This window comes from Hydra vulgaris, chromosome 10, assembly GCF_038396675.1.
Source record: "Hydra vulgaris chromosome 10, alternate assembly HydraT2T_AEP".
Classification (NCBI taxonomy): Eukaryota; Metazoa; Cnidaria; class Hydrozoa; order Anthoathecata; family Hydridae; genus Hydra; species Hydra vulgaris.
The window spans coordinates 47,187,151-47,205,706 of NC_088929.1; the positions used below are offsets into that span (position 1 = coordinate 47,187,151).

The following is an 18,556-nucleotide window of genomic DNA, read 5'->3' on the forward strand; positions in this document are numbered from 1 at the left end:
TGTGTTTGTTTATCATCGATAATCGTCGTTGGTTTTTCGATAGGCAATGATAAATTATCACGAAGTTCACGATGTTTTTATTTATAAAAAAAAATTACACTCCGCAAAAAATAATACCCCCAGAGAAAAAAAAATACACCCACAGAAAAAAAAGACATTTTTACATCAAGTCTTGCTACACTGGTGGTTTTTTGATTGTTTTAAAACTTAAAATACATTTTGAATACTCTTAAAACCTCTGAAATAGAAGAAACACTTTATCAAACATTACTTCGATAGGAAACTTTAAGAAACGAACCGCAACAAAAGGGAGATAACTATGAAAGTTACAAATCCATAAAACATCGAATTTATTGAAATATAAATAAATAAAAAAGGACAAAAACTTATTATTGACAACTGAATTAACTACAATTTCTATAGTTTCTTAAAGCGAAGAATTGGTTAGCAAGCTGCATGAGGAAAAATATTCAATTTAAGTAAAAAAAGATTGAATTCGGTTGCTAAAAAATATTGCGGTTCGGTAACTATTAAATTAGCTATTACCTCACTTTAAATTTTGAAATTCTTTTCTTCTAAAAATTGTACTCACCAAGAATTCAAAAAGTTCGTGATATAAAACTTCGTATGTTCAGGAAGTAACTCATTTTATGTCCTATTTAACGCAATATTTTATTCGACGCATGTCGAATATTATATATATATATATATATATATATATATATATATATATATATATATATATATATATATATATATATATATATATATATATATATATATTATGCTTGAGTCAGAATATAACAGCATATATATATATATATATATATATATATATATATATATATATATATATATATATATATATATATATATATATATATATATATATATATATATATATATATATATATATATATATATGCTGTTATATTCTGACTCAAGCATAATATACGTTTGGTGTTATATGCTGACGCAGATATAATACATATTTGCTAATATATTCCAACGTAGATATAATCTATATTTGCTGTTAAATTTCGACGCGAAAATAATATATATTTCTTTTTAAATTCTGACGCGGTTATAGTATATATCTGCAGATGCGGATACCTGAACATTTAAAGAGGGACAAAAAGTTTTATATTTATAAACATCTCCATGATAATAAAAATTGTTTCATGCAATTACATGATGAGTGTTTTTGCGTTTTAGATTTGGTATCTACTAAGTTGGAGTTAATACTTAAAGAAAATATAAACACTTTTTTGATCGGCTAAAATTTAGACAATTTAAACTGATGTTTCTCAAAAACCACTTCATCAATTAATAATGATGCATACATAAGTACTTTTTTTGTGCCTAGATGTAGTTTTGTTTTCATCTGTTGATTATTCTAATGTTGAGTAAAAAGTCTAAAAATCAAAAAAATGCTATGAAGTTTTATATAGAAAATTCAATCTTTTCAAAAGCATGTAAAGTTTCAAAATCAAATGTTAGAGTTGTCATAAAACGTTACAAAGAGAACAAAGTCATGAAAGAAAAAAAAAAAAAATTATCGGTAATGAATGGCATAAATAAAACGAAATCAATAGTTGACTGGATTCTTTGAAATCAATCACAAGAAGATTTAGAGATCTTTCATTCAAAAAATATGAAAAAACAAAAAATCGGAAAATTTTTCAAAAGAAAAAGTGCCAAAAAGGTCAACTAATGGAGAAATAAAGGCAATCCATAAAGGATTCATAAAGGGGGTCATCCATAAAGGGGGTCATCCATAAAGGGGGTCATCCATAAAGGACGTCACATTAAGTTTAACTAATAGCAAGAAATAGAAGAATGTTAGCTCTCGTGCGCAGAGACTTTAAGAATAATATAGCGCCTTATGTTATACGTAAATCTCCGCGGAAGGGAGCCAATAAACTTCTACTACTGGTTATAAATTAAATTTTGAATGACGTCCTTTCTGGACGACCCCTTGGATAATAATTGGATGTAATGGATAACAAAAAATTTACTCAAACTAGCGACGAAAATTTTTTTTGCTATTTATAAAACTATAAAACTTACTAAAAGATCACTCGATGCTTCCTGGTGAACAATGCTATAATCCATAAAAACGTTGTAAAGCGTCTGACAAATTAAAGTGCATTCAAATCAAAGTTTAAATTGTTATAAAAAGAGGGTGAACCATCCTTTCGCAGCAAATCAAACTTTGTTAGGTTAAGATTTATACGCGGCTGATACGTTGGAAAAATGACTTCTTTTGTCATTGATTTCATATTTCAATAAAATAAGGGATTGATATAAAAAAAATATAGTCAATATAGTTCCAAATAATGTTAATCTATTAAACTCTAAAAATAGCAAGTCATCAAATCTTATTGAGCAATAGTGAAGCAAACACTAAGTAAAGGAGGAAAATGTGCAAATACTATTAAAAAGTAGATAACGTCATATTGTGGATTTGATAAGGAGCAGAGGGTAGGGGGAATACTTAACGAAAAACTAAATTACCTGCATGTCGTAAAGTTGAGACTTTTTTTTGTTATTGAAATAATAAATATATATAAAGAGTTTGTTTTCAAAACATGGTGTGTGCATAACTGTTTTAATTGCGAACTGTTTTAATGTACTGCTTTAAATATTGTTTTATTAAAAAATTAGTTCGAGTATAAAAGTGCACTTTATTAATATTTTTTAGTTCATTTTTAATCAATAACTTTTTAAAGTTATTTTTTTTTGTAACTATCGATTCTATTATACATACATACATACATACATAAATATATACATATATACATATATACATATATACATATATACATATATTTATATATATACATATATATATATATATATATATATATATATATATATATATATATATACATATATATGTATATATATATATATATATATATATATATATATATATATATATATATATATATATATATATATATATATATTGATATATATATACAGTGATGGATCCAGGGAGAAAGATGGGAGTATGCATTACCCTCCACCAGAATCTGAAAGTCTTATAATATATTTGAAAAGGAGGGCCTTTTTTTTGGAGACGTAAAGGTGACACAAAAGTAGAGAGAATTTTTTGGTTTAGTTTAACAATAGCAACAAGATTATACTTTTTCTTCGCAATTGTTTAAGGAACAAATACAGTTAGATTTTTTAAACCACTACAAAATCTTGGTATATTATTAATTCTTTACCGCCTTTAGATACCTTGTCGGAAAAAATATTCTGAACAAATATTTATAAAACTAGTTGTTTATAGCGGAGTGAGAAAGAATTAAAAATACGTCATTTTTCAAGGAGCAGTCTTCGTGGTAACATAATTTTCAATTAAACACCTCTTACTTATCATAATTTAACGTTAACCAATCAAATTGAATTAAAAAAAATTATCTAATGATTTGTTTCAAAACATCATAAGCAATCAAAGCATTGCAAATAAAAGATAGTAGTTTAGAAAAATTTATAAACAATATTTAGAGTTAGTTTATTGTTATTTTTTTATGCTTTGTTTTACAAACAACTAATATTAAATTTTTAGATTAGAATTGAGTTAATAAATATCTAGATAAGAATTGGTCTTTTTTTTCCGGATAAGAAAAAGGTGTTTTATTATCTGTATATTTAAAATATAACAATTTGTTTTATTATCTGTATATTTAAAATATAGCAATTTGTTTTCAAATCGAGCAAAAATACTTCAAGTCAAAATAAAATCCTGGAGAGATATAAAAGGTTCCTTGCGAACAAATGCTCTTTAAGAACGTAACAAACCTATAGCTAAACGGGGAAGCAAAAAATAAAGTTAAAAAAAATAATAGAGATTGCTAAAAACTTTGGTAAATACCTAGTATTTTGCTGTTTAAAAAACGATAACTTTACATAGATTGTGATTTTTGTTGTGATTGATTCTTGATTGTTCAAAGAGTTGTTGAAGACTAATCCAGTCAACTTTCAAGGGAGTAATTCACTTAAATTATAGCTTTCAAAGGTTACAAACTACGTTTCAAAATTTTCCTTTTATAACGCAAAGGCGCCATTTTGACTTGTTGCTGGAATAATTGTACTACTTAGGCTGTACAACAATTTTTAACAATTATCGGGTTCGTTCTTTCTCCAGCTAGTCTATATTAACTTTATAAATATACATACATATTAGGGTTGCCAGATGGCATTACTAAATGCCACTTTAGAATTATTTTTGATGATTTTAGGATAATGGGATTAGTCTCATTATGGCATTATTTTGGCATTTTCAAAAAGTTGAGATTAAAATTTAAGAAGTTGTAAATAAATGCAAAAAATTCTAAAAATAGCTTTAAAACGTTTCATTCATTTTTTATTCTCGTTGATCTCACCTTAAAAAAAATTGCACTGTCTTAACATTATGTACTCTAATATAACTTTTATGTATAAGGAAATAAATTTAGAAATTGTAGAAATCATTTACATAGGGTAAGTTAAATTAAATGTTGATACATATATATATATATATATATATATATATATATATATATATATATATATATATATATATATATATATATATATATATATATGTATATATACATAATTTTTATTTGTAGGTTATTCTTATTTTTAATGTCAAGCTCAAAGTCTGTGACCGGATACTGCCAGCGGTATCGTTTGGAATGAGAAAAAAAATATCCGTGGCTCAAAAAAAGCTCTGACGAGACTGCGTTTGATGAGTCTGCGTTCTGCACACTTTACTAATTAACTATTCAACCTTGTAAGTCATCTTTAGAGCAACACAACAATTTTTTTGATTTGCGTATGGAAAGTCAAAACATTTTAATTTGCACACCCAAATTGCGTTTGCACCTATTTTAAAGAGCCCTGCCACGGAAGCTGTCATTCATTTTCCACTTTTTGTTTGTTGCTACTGGGCAATCTTTATGATTGATCATCTAGGAGAAAGTATGACTCAGTATGGTAAACCAAACTCTCTTGAAAATCTTTGACTTTATTGCACAAAGTGCACTACAATCTTCAAAGACTTTTTGTCTTCGTAGCTAAGATTGTCGAAACAATAAAAAACATTCTTTTTCGGTTTTCATTGATGAATCCACCAATATCACTTCAACAAAGCATATATAGGATGCATTTGTGCGTTTTACTACTCAGATCAACAAAAGAACAACTCAGAAAAACTTTTGGAGATGCAGCTTGAGTTGGCTGATTATTGTCTAAATTATCTTATCTATCCTATCTTTAATGCTTTTGTTGAATGCATCTTTTCTCAAGTCACATATATTAAGAAGAAACAAAGAAACAGAATGTCAACAAAACTACTTTAGCCATTGGTACGGATCCAATCCTACCTTGCCAGTAGAAAATGCTGCAAAGATTTTAAACTAAATTTAATTCAAGTATTTTCTCTGACAGCATCGACTAAGACAATGATGATTTTCCTTGGATTTCTGACGTGGATTAAATGGTAATAGAAAAAATAAATGTTTTGCAAAAATTTTATTTTTTTCCCAACTAAACCTACCAGTTTCTTTTACTAAGTTTTTCAGTATAAATGTGAATTGCAGTGCCGGGGGCCAAAAAATTATTAAAATATATTTTTACATATCTGTTTAAAAAGTTTTGAAAAAAGATGCAAGGCTCTACTATTTCTTAGATATCAAGATTGTACTATTTCTTAGATAATAATAACATCCTTTATAAGAAATAATTCGGATTTAAAATAGGTCACTCAACTAATCAGGCAACTGTTCATTTTGTTCATGATACTCTTAAATCTTTTGATAAAAACAAATATACTTTAAGCGTTTTTTTGTATTTCAGCAAGTCTCTTGACACTGTAAATTATTATATTTAAGTTACCAAATAAAAAATTACGGTATTAAACACTCGAACCTTAAATGGTTTAAATGCTATCTGTCAGTTAGACAGCAATACATTTCTCATAATTGCAGAAAAGCTAACAATATGAATATAACTTGTAGAGTACCCCAGGGATCTATATTAGGACTGCTATTATTTCTAGTATATATCAATAATCAAAGCAAATGGAGAGGTCATATAAAATATATTGAAGGAGCATTGGCTTACTTTATAGGGCAAATATTTTTTTAAAACTCTTACATTTCTCCTTTATTCATTCCTATTATAATTACGCTAACATTGCTTGGTGTAATACCATTAAAAATATGTTGAAAAAACTCTTTAATACGGAAACAAAATGCAATCAGAATTTACTAAGTTAATTATACTAAGTATCTACCAAATAAATATTTATTATCTTCTATTTTTTATGTTCAATATCATTAAAAGTATCATTCCAAAAACTTTTAATCCTTTATTTAAAACAAATCAGAATAAATACTTAACTAGATATTCAAACAACACCTATATAAAACCCAAAAGTTATTTTGCGGCAACTAAGTTTTCAATTTCAACTAGAGGACCAAAGGCATGGATTAAAATACTTCCGACTGAGCTTAAATCTCTTACCAATGTTTAATGAGTTTAAGTCTAAACTTAGACAGTTATTACTAAAAAATGATATACCACAAATTATTTCTGAAATTGCAGTATACACTTATGATTGATCTATCACATCTATCATATACCCTTATGGTTGATCTATCGCCTAAATGAAAAGTATATTAATTTTAGAAAAGATTGAGTTAAATGCACTTTGTAATTTTTTAAATTTTATTTATGTCATTGTTTGATATGTGTTGTTATTCTTTTAATTTTTGACTATTACTTTGTGTTTCTGAAGTATTACGCGCTTCTTGCTATTTTTTAATAATTGATATTTTATTATTTTAGCCCTTTTTCGTTTGTATATTTTAACGGAATTTCTTATTATTAAATTAAACTTTAGATAAGACATATTAGTCTTCTTCTCGCCTCCGCTACCTATATATCTTGTTAGTAACTTATGGAATGTATATATTTACACAGCAAAAAAAAAAAAAAAAAAAAATCACAATACCTAATATGAAAACATGATTCCATAAAGATTTGAAATAAATTATGAAAATATAGCTTCCATAATTTGGCATTTTTCATGACTTTTGCTTTAAAAAATTAAAATAGTATATTAGCTTGCTCACTTTTGAAATATATATATATATATATATATATATATATATATATATATATATATATATATATATATATATATATATACATATATATATATATATATAGATAGATAGATAGATACTAAAGTGCCGAGCCGTTACTCAAGGAAATAAATGCTCTAAACGTATACGAACTAAATATATACCATAACTTGTTATATGTTTAAACTTCAAAATGAAATGATTCCAAAATATTTTTTTTAAAGTTTTACTCGAATTAATCATAAATATGAAACAAGACACTCAATGAGTAATTACTACATCCCACTAACATCACTCTAAGAATCTGACTTCTCGACTATATGCCGGGGACAACGTTTGTGGAATTCGGTTCTTGACGAAAATATGAAAAAAATAAAATCTATTGATACATTTAAAAGAACTATAAAAAAACACTTACTAAGTTTAAACATTACGTGCATTCTCTCATTTTTAAAAAAAATTGAAATAATTTTTTATTTTTTATTTTTAATGTATTTTATTTATTTTTAATATTGTATTGTATATTTATACGCATATGTACCAATTTGTAAATTTTTTTATTTTATATTTCTTATTTATTTATTTTTATTTTTTAACTTTTCTTTTAATATTGTATTGAATACTATATATTGTAACGTATACGCGTATGTACCGATTTGTTATTTTATTTTATTTTTTTATTTTTCTTTTAATATTGTATTGAATATGTAAACGCATATGTACGCATTTGTAATTTTTTATTTATTTTTAATAACCTTTTTTCATTTTTTTCAATTTTTTTTTTTCTTTCTTTTTTAACTTTATTTATTTATTTTCATTTTTTTTTTAATTTCTTTTTTAACTTTAAATTCTTTTTTAACCTTTAAATTTTTATTATTTTTCAAACTTATTAATTTCACTCTTTTATATAATAATGGAAGACGTAAATTTTTATTGAATTTTTCTGTATTTCACGAAGGGGCTTGATGATAGGACACTTTGACTTCTACTTGCCCCTGTCAGCTTGTAATTATATACAATTGTTTAAATTTATAGGTAACATTGTAAAATGTGTAAAATGACAAAATAAATAGTAATAATAATAATAATAATAATAATAATAATAATAATAATAATAATAATAATAATATTGTATTCTACAATTAGAAATTGACGATTTTGCCCCTCCACTTTAAAACCCGTTAGTTAATATATTAAAGTTACGTTAGTTAATATATAAAAGTATGTTCATGTATAATATATATTATGTATATATGTATATATATATATATATATATATATATATATATATATATATATATATATATATATATATATATATATATATATATATACATATTATTAGTATAAATTTAACATGCATTAGTATAAAACGTAAAAAATTGTATTTTTTATGCACTTAAATATTTTAAACAAATAAAAAACTAAAACAGGTAAAGTGTTTTATTTTTTCTAAAAATATTTAAAAGAAATAATTAAAGACCAGGTCGTATTTACAACTATTTAATTCAATTACAAGTAAAATATTATTATAGTTATTATAAATATTGTTATTATTAGCATCCTTTCTTTTTTATACATGTTTTTAGCGTTCTGATACATTTCAGCACTTTCTGCAGAGTTTCGACTTCTATTGTACATTTTCGTGCATTAATAAAACACTAAAATACAAGTAAGAATATAAACAGTATTGGAAGGCGATAGTGATAATAGAAACAATAATTTACGAGTTCCCCGTTAGTGTAGAACTTGAGTTTCTTTTTCTTAAAAGTTTAAAAGTTATAGTAATGTGACCTCATCCTCCTATATAACACAATCTGTATCCACCCTAATAATGTAATTGTATTTTTTAACGTTATGTTTAGTAAAACAAACGTTCGTTAAACGAACATACAAGAACAAACAACAACAAACAAACTCTTAAGCTAATTGTTTTAAAATCAAATTATCTGATCACGTGAACACTTGTCGTACAAGTAAAGAAGTGACATTAAAAGTTATGTTTGTTAATACTTAACAGCAACACTTTACTAAAACGGTAAACAAGATGACAACGTTATAATGAGATTATAAAACACCAATTTAAAATGTTTAGTGGGTTAAACGTGAGAAAATATTCTAATGTCGTGGTCTAACGTATCGTACTTTATGGTGGTCTTTTTCAAATTTATCTTTACATTGACGCTCTTCTTTTAAATAGTAATCAAATTTTTCTGAATACTTAAACAGCCACTTCATTAAAAAAATTATTTTTAATTACCTCTTTAGCAGAGCAGTGTTTTGAAGAACATTTTCTAAATTTTTTCAGACATTTATTTTTTTTAGATGTTTTAGACTGCAAACAGTTGTGAATATCATTGTTGCACTAAAAAAAAAAAAATTATACCACATTTTTATATTTTATAATTTTTTGAACATGAAACCTTATAATAATTAGCATGTTATCAACTTGTTATTTTATAGTCCTTAATAATTTAATTACCTGTTTCATTGGAACTTTTGTTTTTGTATAGGGGAGAAAAGTATGTAGGTGTGTAGTTATTGAATTGTTTAATCTTTGTTCATCATCATTTTGAATTGGAATCTTTTCTACAATAACTAAATTTATAACATAAATTATATTATAAATAACATATTCTACAACTATGAAATAATAAATTTTTAAGTATTTGGCGTTTTTACTTTTTATCATCATCTAAGATTGTCACCACAAACAGAAAACAACTTAATTGCTAACCTATTGAAGCATGCAGACTACTGATTAAAGCATGCAGGCTAACGATAAAAAAGAAAAAGTAAAAAGTCTTTGCAGGTAGCTCCATTTTTCAGTTTACGTTTTTGTTTATGCTTATCAGCGTATTTTAAAATGGATTTGAAACTAAAGCATCAAACGCAATATAAATACTTTAAAGTGTATTTGCTTATCAACGATAACCGTCGTTTGTTTATCGATAAGCAATGATAAATTATCACTAAATTAACAAAAATTTTAGAATTTTTGGTTTTTAGTTAATAAAAACTAACAAAAAAATTTTAACATTAATTTTAAAATTTTACAAAGAATATTTACGTAGAACTATTTTTGTAAAAAGCAAAAAAAAAAGTTTATATGTAATAATGCATTATTAGGAATTACTTATTTAACTATTTTTGGTTATATGACATGAAATATTAGCTTGGAGTGCCATACGCGGTTTTCTTCATTCACGGTTTTTTCCATTCACTCGATTCACGTTTTCTTTTTTGAATCTACTAGTTCTTTAAATACAAACTGCTTCTGTTAATTAAGTATCCTTTAAGTCATTGTAAGTTTTGGTTTTTAAGTCTGTTTGGAGTTCCTGTTTGTGTCTCATGGCTTACTGTATCAAAAATTTGAGTGTAAACTAATAAATAAATGCTTAACAATTAGAATTAGATAATTTTGTTTTGCCAATATATTAAAGTATAGCTAACTCCTCTATTGCGTGTTTTCAGTTATATGCATAGTTTCCAAATGACCCGCAAATTCGCGGGTTAAACTCGCATAGAATTTTAAAAAGCCGCAGACCCGCAAAGGTATTTAAAAAACCCGCCAAAAAAAAACCGGTAAGGTAAAAAAATTTACAAGACATTTTAAAATAATTAATTAATAATAATTAATAATAATGACACACAAAATATTAACATTTTTTTATATTTGTGTTGTTTTTTTACAAGTGCTATGCATTTATATCATTTGAGTCATGTTTGGTGTGGTTTGGTGGTGCTTTAACTTTTGCATAATAAAAATAAATGACTTTTTTCTTGTTTTTCCTGAGTACGGCAAAGACTTTATGCCGCTACTGTACTTTACAAAGTAAAATAAAACTACATCATAACAACAAATTACTTTTACGTGTAAAAATAACTAGTTAGCGAAAGCAACTTACATAAAAGTAATTTGAAAAAAATTATTATTTACTTTTACAAATAAAAGTAAATTTTTTCTTTGAAGTTTTATACTTTACTTTGTAAGTGAGTAAAATGTAAGTTATATTATTTACTTTCTCAAAGAACAGTCATTTCATGTTGATTTAACATAAATTTCGAGATTGGTAGCGTATTTAAATCGATTGGCTATTTGAGGGTAATACTTCAGGTTATACTCTGATGTATGTGCGCAGTGTTTGCGGAGGGATATCGGAAAAGGTCTTTTTTTCACGTATATCATAAATGGTAGTTTTATTATAATTAGGGGCAAATATATTCAACATGCGGGTATACCTGTAGTGTAGAGACGGGAGCCGGTCTCTACACTACAGGTATACCCATGAGATATACACTACAGGTATGCCGCATGAGTGTTAACAGAGGTGCTAAATAATTGTTGATTTTTTATTTCTTTTTTTTTGTTGAGGAGAATTAGGTTAGTGGCCATAATAAAACTTTGGCGAGGAGGGGGGGGGGGAAGAGGTATAATTTCTAAGCTATGGGTAGTTCATGCATGTGTAAACCTTGGCTAAGTCACTGTTCGTTAGAGCACGCTTTTTTTCCATTTTTTTGTCTTTGTATTTGTCTTTTCAATATAAAATTTTTGGTATCCGCAAGAACATCAAATGATAAAACAGTTTTCAAAAAATTATAAGTCATTCAAACTACCTGATATAACTTATATGATTAAAGGAGTGTTTATTAGATATAATCTTTTATTGCATTTTTATAAAACTGTTGTCTGGAATAAACTAATTTCAATTAGTCTATTCCAGACAACAGTTACTTCTTTATTATTCTTTTATCTAACAATTATTCTAGTTAGTCATATCCAGAAATAACTTTTATTTTGGTTAGATTGGTTTTAACAACAACCACGCAGAATAAAAGAAGCCATAATACAAAACTTAGAATAAAAATGCAAGATGCAGAGCCATTTCCAAAGCATTGATGTTATTTTGTCATTTTTGTCAAAAGTGCATTGATGTTATTTTGTCATTCAGATGAAATAACATCAAGTTCTTTTATTTTCACTTAATTTTAGTTTATTTTTTTTACTTTAAATTTTCAAAAATTTAAAGTAAAAAAAATTAACGAAAGTGCAAATCACAAAATTTAAACAACCAGATTCCAATCACATATTTAAAATCAGGCCCGTACACCAAGCTTTTTGTTTTTGTTTAAGAATTTAACTTTATGTAACGACATAAAGCAAACTTGAAACATCTATATATTCATGTTTATGCAAAGTTTTTCAAAAGTATTACTATAATCGGAGTCTGTTAACAATAAACCTCTAAAATGTTAACTTCCCTTCATGCCATAAGTGTTAGAGCTATGAGTTTATGACATTTATAAATACAATTTTTTAACATTTTAAACTGCAAAGCAAGTCTCTAATGTCATGCGATAATTTCTTAGTGTTTAATTACTATGACCATATAAATTTTGAGCAACCTCCCGAATTATTTTGGGGATTCAAAGTATTATCTTTAATTAAGTTATAAGTTCGTGTACAATCAAATACTGCTCCTCATTCAAAATTTTGGAGCGAAAGTTAATTTTACTCTTTTTTCGTGAATAAGTAATCAAATGATATGGACTTAAAATTTGTCGAAGAAAAACAAAGAAAATTAAGTTTTTTTAAGTGACTTTAGACAACAAGATCATTTGTATTTTTTAAATAATATTATATCGATCAAATTATTCTTATTTATATTATCCTTAAGATAATTATCAAATTAATTTTATTTTCAAATTTAATTTCGTCATTGATTTTTTTTTTTTTTTGTTATGCAAGACATTCTTTACTTCAGTGGTTGATTTTTAATTTTTATAATTTTTTATTTTTCTAAGTTTGCAGTTTCAAATTATTAATTTTCTTTTGTAAAATATACGAATGGTGGGGGCAAGAAGAAAACAAAAATAGTCTTATTGCCAAGCTCTTAAATATCCGTTACAATAAAGTCATTAAAAACTTTTCATTAAAAATTGATGATCAAGTGTTTTTCTGAAGTTTGAGTTTAATAAATTTATTTTAGATAATGATGCCTATGGGGTAAGTTGCATCAAATTGCTTGGGGTAAGTAGAATCATAAATTAGCTGCGGGATTTGTTGATTTTACGCACTTAACTAGTTTTTTCTAAAGTAATGGACGCTTTTTTTATGTAACAGCGCAAACAAATATAAACGAAAACAAAAATTTTATGATGAAGACAAGTTTAAATAAATTGTAAATGTATATAATATATATAAAGCATATGTATATATGTTTATGCATTACATATTATGTATATATACATGTATTTTATATGTATATTATGTTTAATATACATATTACATACATGTATATATATATATATATATATATATATTATATATATATATATATATATATATATATATATATATATATATATATATATATATATATATATATATATACATAATATATAATACATAAATATATATATAAATACGTTTCATATATATTATTTACATATACAACTTATATAAGCTTTTATTTATTTATTTTTTTTTTTTAACTTATTTTTATCTTAAAATTTTTGTTTTAAATTTATATATATACTATATATATATATATATATATATATATATATATATATATATAATATATATATATATATATATATATATATATATGTATATATATATGTATATACGCATGTATATATATACATATATATATATATATATATATATATATATATATATATATATATATATATGTATATATATATGTATATACGCATGTATATATATACATATATATATATATATATATATATATATATATATATATATATATATATATATATATATATATATATATATATATATATATATATATACATGTATACATATATGCAAAGATACATTAATCATTCATATATAAATAAATTATGATGTAGGTTAAGTTGTGTAAAATTACTTTAATGTTTTTTTATTTTATTGTTATTTTATTAAACTATTATTTTGTGCTTAGTAAAAATTGTAAATGAGAACTTATAAGAGAAAAACTGAAAAAGGACTTTATCCAACAGCAGTGGTAATAGAGGCAGCAAACCATGTTATTGATGGAAAAGAAATATCGATTAGAGCATCAGCAAAAAAGTATGGAATCCACTACTCAACTCTTTTTCGTTACATAAATAAAGTAAAAAAAGCTATTAATATGGGAATGCCGCTACCTATTCCTGGTTATAAAAAATCGCGCCAAGTTTTCAATTTAGAACAAGAAAAAGCTATTGCTTTATATATATCAACAGCTTCTGATATTTATTTTGGATTATCACCTTATGAAGCACGAAAACTTGCATTTGAATGTGCTATAAAGTATAACCTTAATTTTACAAAATCTTGGTTAAAACTTTCAATGGCTGGTCCTGACTGGATGAGAGGGTTTTTAAATCGACATTCAGGATTGTCTATTAGAACTCCAGAAGCAACAAGTCTTGCACGAGCAACTAGTTTTAATCGTGCTAATGTAGGTGTATTTTTTCAAAAATTATCAGATGTTTTAGATAGAAATCATTTTTCTGCATCTAATATTTACAATGTTGATGAGACTGGTATCACTACTGTGCAAAAACCAAACAAGGTAATTGCTTGTAAAGGTATTAAACAAGTTGGAGCATTAACATCTCAAGAACGGGGGACACTAGTGACAATGGTGTTAGCTGTAAATGCATGTGGCAATAGTGTGCCTCCGATGTTTCTATTTCCGAGAAAGAAATTTTTTGATCACTTTATTCGTGATGGACCAAATGAATGCATTGGTGCTTCGAATGGGTCAGGGTGGATGAATGAAGAGTGCTTTGTTACTTACTTAAACCACTTTATTCGGCATGTCAAGCCCACAAAAGAAAGTCCTGTGCTATTACTTTTAGACAACCATTAGTCTCATTTATCTGTTCAATTAATAACATTGTGTAAAAATAATGGTATAGTTTTGCTTTCCTTCCCTCCTCATTGCTCACATAAGTTGCAACCTCTAGATAGATCTGTATTCGGACCATTCAAAAAATGCGTAGCTAATGCACAAGACTCATGGATGAAACAATGGCCAGGAAAAACAATGAGTATATATGATTTGCCAGGAATTGCAAAAATAGCCTTACAGCATTCTCTTACACAACAAAACATAACATCTGGTTTTAGAGTGGCAGGAATATTCCCATATGATAAGGATATATTTTCAGATGCAGATTTCGCTCCATCATTTGTTACTGATCGTCCAGAAACTCAATCTAAAGCAGGTATTGATATTAGTATATCAACTTCAATCTCAGATGCAATTCCATCTCTGGCATCATTAGAATTTTCCCCAGAGAATGTAAGACCTCTGCCAAAAGCACAACCTAGGAAAGAAATACTCACTAGATCAAAGAGAAAGTATGCAGAAATTCTTACAGATACTCCAGTAAAACAGCGACTTATGGCTGAAAAAGAAGTTAATTCTAAAAAGAGAAAGTCTAATACTTCCACACCAACAATCAAAAAGAAAAACATTAAAGGTGAATTAAAATGGAATTAATGTAATTTTTTGCATTAAAAAAATTGTTTTTTAAACAAAATGTTATTGTGTTTTTATATCCTAAAAACAGAAAAAAACAGAACTTAATATCCTAAATACTCCTCTTGTCTTTTTTTAAACTTAATTGTTGTTTATTTGACCAAGAGAAATTTTTTTTTTCAAAAACAGTTTTGAGATTACTAAACAAGTCAGGTATATGTGAAGTCTAGCATAATAAATGTCTCAACTCAAGGAAAATACTACTTTCTTTTATTATAATTATAAAATTTTTGTTGCCAAATAGAAATTACAGATTGACAAGTAATTTTTCTGTGAACTCTACAAGGCTTATTCTTTTAAAGTAATGTGTTGCAACTTGCCCCGTTCACTGTTGCAACTTGCCCCGACGCGGGGTAAGTTGCAACATTTTTTTTTTCATTTTTGTTTCACTATTGCGGAATAACTAAGTTTTATATTATATTTATCAATGTTGGATTAACATGTCACTAAGATCTATTTTATAACCCTGAAAAAAAAATTTCAAAAATATTAAAGTTTAAGGAGATAAATGCAGTTTTTTAAATTTTGTTGCAACTAGCCCCGGTCTCCCCTACTATAACATAAGAAATATTGCGCAAATAACAGCAGTTTTGAATAATTTTGAATAAATTTTTTTTTTTAAATATAAATAAAATGGTTTAAAAAAATATTATTCATGAAAACATAAATTGTTTCTACGCTACAGCTCGAGTTATAGGTAAATTACATAGTGGCCTGGCAAAGTATTTTTGGTCAGTAGACATACGTGTCCAAGGTGCCCAATTTCTGTTTCTCTGGAACAGTATCTTTTCTAAAAAAAAAATTTCTTTAAACAAATCTTAGGGCTCCTAAACCTTGCGGTTCTAGGTTGAGTTGCTTGTGGGACCGTAAGTTTTGTTTATACTGGACTTGCGGCAGCCAGGCCACTGATACTACACGCAGATAAAGATATTTATATGAAAAGTTCTAAATTTTTCATGCCCATATAAAAGTACCGTAGTTGTTTAAACCAAGACTTTTGATCAAGGATATTTTTGAGCAGGTGCACTTTTTTCGTATCAAAGTGGCAAAAAATTTTACAAAAGTAAAACGTCCTCTTAAAAAGTTCGAGGCTTGTTAATTTTCAGGGCATGGTGTTATAGCCCCCATATTTCAGGACAGGTTTAAACTTTCTCTTCTTAGCTTTTAAATAATAAACACATTTACGCAAAAAACTTTTAATAATGAACTAACAATTATGCTATTTATTTTCCTATTAAATAAACTACCCTGTCTGAGTCTCCCATGGGTATAGCGCCTTCTGTTAACTGCCTTTTTTCAACTTTGTTTAAATTCCAGACCTTTCGAACGGTTGGCCAGGAAGAGAATAATTTTGACACGGCTTGATTTAGGAGAATGGTTATTATAGCTAAAACTATCATGGACTGGAAGTCTGGAAGAGAGGGTTTTAATCATGACAGAAACCTATTTTTATATTTTCAAACTTTACAGGGAAGAAATACCTAAAACCGCACAAATCAAAGGCTGAGGCAAACTAAATGTTAGTGACTTAAAGTTTTACATTTTTGCATTACTTTTGTACAAGATCATGTCAAAGTTATCGTAAAATATAAGTAAATTTACTTACTTTATATAAATTACATTAATTTACTTTACAAATTATATAAAATGTAAGCTTACGTAATTTAAATTTCATTTTATATAATTTATTTTTAATAAAGATTTGCTATTACTTTTAAAATAAAAAATTCCTACTAAAAAAAACATTATTTTATTTAAATTTAATTTACTTTTGGTAGCTATATTACTTTTATGTAATTTACTTTCGTACGCAAGTTATTTTTTAATATAACTTTTTTTTAATTAGTTACTTTAATAGATAGATGTAAATTACAGTTTGAGGAACTTTTATTTTATGTAATGTAATTTTCAAAAGTAATTAACTTTTAAATGTATAATAAAAGAGCTTTTTATGTGACTTACTTTTACACGTAAAAGTAAATTACTTTTTGATGTTATCTTCTTTTACAGAACTTACTTTTAAAAGTAAAAAAACTTACATTATAAAGTAAAAGTCGTTTCAAGAAAATTAATTACTTAAACGGAAATGTAAACTTAAATAAACGTTTAAAATTACCAAAATAATTTACTTTTTGATAAAACTCGTGTAAGTAAAAGAAAAGTAAGTAAAAGATCCCTATTTTTAAATAATTTCCTCTATTTATCGCAATTACTTATCTTATTTTCATTAACTATTTCATTATTGATGCAAGTATAAAGAATGTATAAAGTAATTTTTGTATGTATAATTTGAATGAATGTATGAATGTATGTATATTTTGAAAGTATATTTTCAAGAGAAAAATTACTTTTTTTACTTTTTGGGTTTCAAACTAGAAAAAGCGCATCTCACATGACTGCCGTCCAACAACTATTTGTTGCGGATTGTATCACCGTTCTGATTCCTATTCATTAGATGTTTCTTAGGCTAAGTGTGGTTTTCAAAATATTTTATTTCACACCTTGCACTAATGCACAACTAGCGCTGCTCTAACCTACTTGTACTTTTGATGGTTTTTTAACCTGTGTATAAAAAACGCAGTAATACTGACTGGGCTTAACGAGAAGACTTTTTAGTTCAATTTTTCCCCGCCAAGTATAAATGTATTTTTATATAGCATATTAGTAACAAATCAGGTGCTGTACCGGATGTTTATCAGATGATACCGGATGTTTATCATTAGGATAGATAGATACAGTAAATTTCCGTTAACTCCAATCTCCTAGAGACCAAGGAAAACGGTTCAACTAAACGAATGTTCGACTAAAACAAAGCATTGTTTTTTCTTTCAGTTTTTCTTTTCAGTTGTTATTTCTTTCAAAGGA

At 26.0% G+C, this 18,556-nt stretch overlaps 1 protein-coding gene across 1 annotated transcript; it reads right to left on the reverse strand.

The window, feature by feature from the left end:
* Positions 1-8,632: 8,632 nt before the first annotated feature.
* On the reverse strand, positions 8,633-10,036 carry LOC136086006 (uncharacterized). The gene is made up of 4 exons (XM_065808172.1): positions 9,883-10,036; positions 9,628-9,743; positions 9,406-9,510; positions 8,633-8,806 (listed from the first exon to the last, which is right to left on the reverse strand). The coding sequence occupies exons 1-4, from the start codon at positions 9,965-9,967 to the stop codon at positions 8,702-8,704; spliced, it is 411 nt and encodes a 136-aa protein (XP_065664244.1). The 5' UTR covers positions 9,968-10,036; the 3' UTR covers positions 8,633-8,701.
* Between the last annotated feature and the right edge of the window lie 8,520 nt (positions 10,037-18,556).